Genomic DNA, 5479 nt, shown 5'->3' with positions numbered 1-5479 from the left:
ATTCCTTTTCTTGAACCAGCTGCCTGTTACACATGACAAAGGCACCAAGAATAGTAGACACAGAAAGCAGAGAATAACCTGTCCGGGCAAATGAGCAACGGCTTCATGTTATGAAGCTGTCTTTGAATATTTCCCTTCTTCCAAGGCCAGCTCTTGAAACACCGTGGGTTGATCAGCACCAGGCATGAGCGCGTATCTCCCAGCTCGCAGGCAAAGTGTCTGCCTGCTTTTGAGGAACTTTGTACCCGCAGACAACGCTCTCTCGTCCTTTAAAAGAAGCTCCGGAGAGGGCCCTTGAGACTCAGAGGGAGGTTTGAGTGCAATGAATCAGACAAATCTGTGCTCTCAGATGCCAGTGGATTGCTAAAGAGTTCCTGAATTTGCCAAATGACAAGCCCACACCAGCTCAGCGGACTCCTGAACATACCAGGACGCCTCTCAGCATGATCATCGGGGAAAGGAACAAGATGGTCATGGAATTCTCTCCTGAAAGCCCCCTCAGAGGAGTTTGGGGTGGACTGAATGAGAAGTAGCTAACAGCAGGACATAATCCGTGTGGGATGGAAATGTTAAACGCAAGAAGTAAAGCAAGAAGGCTTCCACCCCTTGACCTTGAGCTGTTCATAATTTTCCACAAGTCCACAATTTTTTCCTGAGGGGCCTGGAATCTAATGGGTCCCCAGCCACTTTTTGTCTTTGCACTTTTAGGATTGGCCTCAGAGACGGAGAGGGTGGTCTCTGTGGAGAGAAAAGGCCACTTCCATTCTCAATCGTTCCACCAGAGGAGTGCCCACAGCTCCCAGAGCTGCAGAAGCATCTCCGTGGGAGCTGTCTTGGACCACTGAGGCCCGACTGGGCAAATGTGCTCAGAGTGGACAGTCACCTCCCTGTCCTTTAAGGAGCACAGGCCCCGAGGCACCCGGGAGCGCATCCCTCACCGACTTCATGCTCCCCGGGGTGATCAGAGATCTCCACAGCATACAGCTTCAGGCCCTGGTGGCTCTTGCCAATGTTGTAAATCCTCGTGATATTGGGGCACATTTCATTCACGACTTTCATCAGCTGGAACACAAGGGAGTGCAAAGCTCTAATCAACAATAGTTACCAAGCAAGGGGGTGCGGGTGGGGGGCAAGCTCCCAAGACAGCCCACCTCTGCTCTTCCCCTACAGCCCCTGCCCAAATCAGCCCACGGGGAATGCCCACCTGTGCCCCCACCCCCAGGATAGCACCCACCCTTCCTTCCTATTGCCATTTCCTTTAAGAAGATACCCTGGCCTGAGCACTCCCACTCCAGCTTTGAGCGTCCAAGGCTCCGTGGGAGAGAAGTAAGGCCATCTGCTTCTGTAGAGCTAAGGCCCCGGGAACCCTAGGGAGTCATTCTCTTCTCTCCTTGGGGTTGCAGAGTGGGAATACACTGGATGATGAGGTGGATTTAGGAATAGAATTTTCCTATTGGCTTTAGAAAATGCATACTCCACACCCAAGGGGGGAAACTGGTTCTCTGGAGGCTTCAAAAGCTTAGCTATGACAAGGCTTTGTGGTCCTCCAAACCTCAACCCTACCCAGCATAGTCTTATTCCTCAGCCTAAACGAGGCAACACGATCGGGGAAGGCTCCCCAGGAAGGCGAGGATGGGGGAGGATTGAGACGTGTGGCCTTGAGAGCAGCCAGACCTGCAAACCACGCAGCCTCTCTGTCGCTCCTTCCCCAGGAATCAGCTCTTTCCTCCCTGACATCTGCCGACTCCCAGGCACCGCTGCGCCCTTCCTCTCCTGACGGCGATAAAGTAGGGAGCCCCTTCTTCTAGTCGTGCCCATCCTCTCTCTAGCTCCCGAGAACTTAGCCACATGGTTCTCGCTGTGTTTGTTGTTAAGTGCCATCTGATTGGTTCCAACTCGGAGCAGCCCTAGGTACTACAGGAGGAAACTGCTTGGCCTGCACCATCCCCACGATCCTTGTGTTGGAGGCCATCACTGTGCTGAAGGTCACTCACGGAGGGCTGTGTCCGTCTGGGTAGACTAGAGAAACCAACTCATAGACACTCAGATGTGGATAAGACAGACCTTTATATACGAGAGCAATTGAATATTGAGAAAACATCCCAGACCAGTCCAGATCAAGCCCATAAATTCGATATTAGCCCATATGTCAAGCACAAGTCTATAAGTTCTCTCCAGACTCACACAACACATGCAATGATGCTGATTGCAGGATGATCACAGGCCAATGGGTGGGAAGTCTTGTGGATCCAAGAGCAGTGGAAGCATCTCAGTGCCAGCAGGGGTTTCCACGTGGCTCCTTCAGCTCCAGGGTTCTAGTGTAACTCCATGTGTCTTCTGCACAGGGATGTCTTGCAGGCAGTAAGCATGTATCCTGCCACCAGGGAGCTATTTTCTCCTCTGCATCTCCAAATGAGGTCATCAAGCTGCGACCTGATTGACAGGCTAAACTCCACCCCTTCACTTTTAAGCCTCTCAAATTGACAGCAGACCACAAGGACCTATTTGTGCTGACCCTCTACTCTACTATGCATGATGGCTTCTCCAGGGACTGATCCCTTCTGCTGGAAAGTCCAAAGGAAGCGAGATGAAGTGTCCCCATCCTCCCTTCCAAGGATACACTTCTTCCAAGACAGATGGGTTCTTCCCTCTGGCAGCCCCCACTACATTTCATATTCTTTGCCAAGCCATACTTCAAAGGCATCGTTTCCTCTCCAGTCCTCCTTCCTCGTTGACAATGCATATGCACGACAATGGGGTGTTTTCTAGTTTTCTCAGCATTACAGTCGGGAGACATCGAAATGCTGCAGAACAGGAAAACACTGAGAGAGCGACAATGCAGGCATGCATGAGAATATTCTGCAATGCTGCAGTTGCAACGACGACGACATGAGGATGAATGTCTGGTGATGGAGGATTCACCCAGAGAAGCAGAGCAACACTCTAACCACTCTATGACCCAAACCGTGGGAACACCGTGAGCAGGTACGTCAAACTCTGCACGGGAATTCGGAGAACGAAACTGCCGATCCTGTAGGGTGGGGGGCTCGACGAGGATTACCTTCTGTTGGCCAGTGGATACTGGTGTGACCGTGTTTGTCCAGAGAATGAATGTGCAAAAGGAAGGGTAGGTAAGTCCTTCCTACCCCATCCTTCCTCCGTTACCTGAGAGACAGTGTACAGCACCTGACCTAGTGGAGGAGAAATTCCAGGGAGAGGGAGGAATCTCAGTCAGAGGTGCCCAGGGTGAGAAGTTGGCTGACCAGGCCCCTCTCCCTGCCCAGGTCCAGCCTCTCTCCCAGCTCAGACAGGCCCTTTTCACATCTCAGAACCAACCCTTCTCCCAGCTCAATACCAACCTTCCCTCCCAGCTCAGGACTCCTCCCTCTCTCATTGCAGGACCAGACTCCTCTGCTCCGGGTACCTCTTCATCTCTGCCTGTCTCAACCTAACCACATGTCCGCACAGCAGCCAACCCCATCAGCCACCAAAGTCCTTCCCAACCATGGCCAAGCAGACCAGCTTCTTCTCCTTCCCAAGTCCGGTGATTGCTAAAACCTCAACCACCCATATTTAATCAAGTGCCCACACTGGGCTCCTGATACAAAGGCCAGGGTCTCTGTCCATGTTCTCCTTAGGGGGCGAGATACACAACCTATGTGTAGACACACCATCTATCAAGGCAAGTACCGAGAGGACCTGCAGCACCCACCTAGGGACACTGGCCACGCTCTGCTTTAGAGAGGAGGGGCTTGCAGGGCATTCCTTCTCCCTGCTCCCCTCCTCTCTCCATCCCCAGCCACCCTGCACCGCTCCCTGGGCCAGGAACGATGGCGCCCCATCGCTGCGGTTCCAGAAGCTCACCGGGAGCAGAGCCATGCATGACCTGGCAACCGCCCGCTTGCAACTCCTCAAGGTGCCCACTGTCTCGCCTCGCTTCCCGCTCCTGCTGCTCCTTCTCGTGTTTTGCTTGTGACAAACATCTCTTTCAATAGTTGTGAAAACAAACCCCTTTTTCTGTTTCTTTTCTGGCAGTAACCCAGCAGGATTCATACATGAACCTGTGGGGGGAAATGCCATCTTTCTCTCCCATCCCCAGAGCCAGGGATCCAAAGGGCACATCACTTCTGGATTTCAGTGACATTCTTGGGCCCTCTTCAGACTCGAGAGCCCTTCCTTGGGAAGTTTCCAGTTGAGTGATGCTGGGCTTGGGGGCCTTGGAGGGCTCCCCCTCTGGGGCTAGACTGCTGATGCCTGCATCCCTCCTAAAGTTGAATGGCCACCAAGTCCTGCTGATGAGAGGTCACAAAGCAGTGCCACGAAGCCCACTCCACCAAGAGTTCTAGTCCTCATGTGGGACAACTCCTTAAAGGTCCCAGCTCCCTAGATTAGTCTCTCTTTAGGCAGTTCGCCTAAACTCATTAAGGCTCAGTGCTTTTGACACGAGGCACACCCAATGTGTTGATGCCCGTTGGTCTCTGGCTGAGCTCAGAAAGATGCCCTGAGGTCTCCGGGGAGTAAACTGAATGGACACAGGTGGTCCCCACACCAATGGAGCAGTGAGCAGAGGCGTCCGGTGCAAACATTATCTTTATTTCTGCAGTGCTAGAATGTAAGCACAGCACATCTCTACGTCTGTGCGGATGGATAACTGGCCTCTCTGTGTGAGCCTCTCAAGGCAACACCGTGAAGGCCAAAGTGACGTGGGAGGCTGGGTGGCCGATAGAAACAAAGCCAGTGACCCTCATCTGTGGACACCAAGGAACTTTAAATCAAGATGGAATTGCATAACATGGGAGCATCTAGCCCTGTCTAGCTCAAGACCCATGCTAGCAGGAGCCCTCGCCTGCTCTCACAGCCAAAGGTTGATGAAGCAGAAAGGTAGGTGCAGAGCCACGTGGATCCAAGGTGGGTAGAAAAGCAGGGCAGGGTGTAGATAAGCTCAGGGGCTGTCTCCCAGGGTTAGCAGCTTAAACGGGGCCACCGATGGAGGCAGACACAGAGTCCCAGCAGGCAGGACAGAGAGGCGGGTAGTCCCCAGCGCCTCTCTTATAAAAAGGCCATACCTCCCAGGAGGCATCATCAGGCTGTGACCTGATTGACAGCTTGGGGTCCACCCTTCCAGACACAAGTGCAAGTTGACATAAAACCTAACAGTCACAAGCAGGCTGATTCCTCCCCTGGGCTGGGGGTGGGGAGCACACTGACCTCCAGCACTGATGTGTCTCCTGCAAAGCCAGTTCCTCAGCTCTGCACCTGTGAGCTCTGCCTTTGAGCCTCGTGACCTTGTCCTGCAAGAAGACTTGCCCTGTGAATATCCCAGGGAGGCGGGGCCTCTGTGGCGGTCTCTTCAGCCAGGTGCACACGGATCTAAGGGTTTCCCACTTGCCATCCTCTCCCCTTGGGACAGCCACCAAGCTGGATGTGTAGACCAAGCACACAGCACAGGGCCTACCCTTTTAACTGGTTCCCACAACCT

At 53.2% G+C, this 5479-nt stretch overlaps 1 protein-coding gene across 1 annotated transcript in view; it reads right to left on the bottom strand.

Moving 5' to 3' along the window:
• CPXM2 (carboxypeptidase X, M14 family member 2) overlaps positions 1–5479 on the bottom strand; it is a 108672-nt gene that overhangs the window by 21509 nt on the left and 81684 nt on the right. Inside the window, exon 8 of the mRNA XM_045291391.1 lies at positions 943–1062. Within this exon, the coding sequence (XP_045147326.1) occupies positions 943–1062 (120 nt within the window). The remainder of the gene's footprint in view (positions 1–942; positions 1063–5479) is intronic.

Source organism: Echinops telfairi, unplaced genomic scaffold (assembly GCF_000313985.2).
Source record: "Echinops telfairi isolate 266 unplaced genomic scaffold, ASM31398v2 ScPeMD7_70;HRSCAF=299, whole genome shotgun sequence".
Taxonomy (NCBI): Eukaryota; Metazoa; Chordata; class Mammalia; order Afrosoricida; family Tenrecidae; genus Echinops; species Echinops telfairi.
This window is presented reverse-complemented; position numbering and strand designations above follow the sequence as displayed.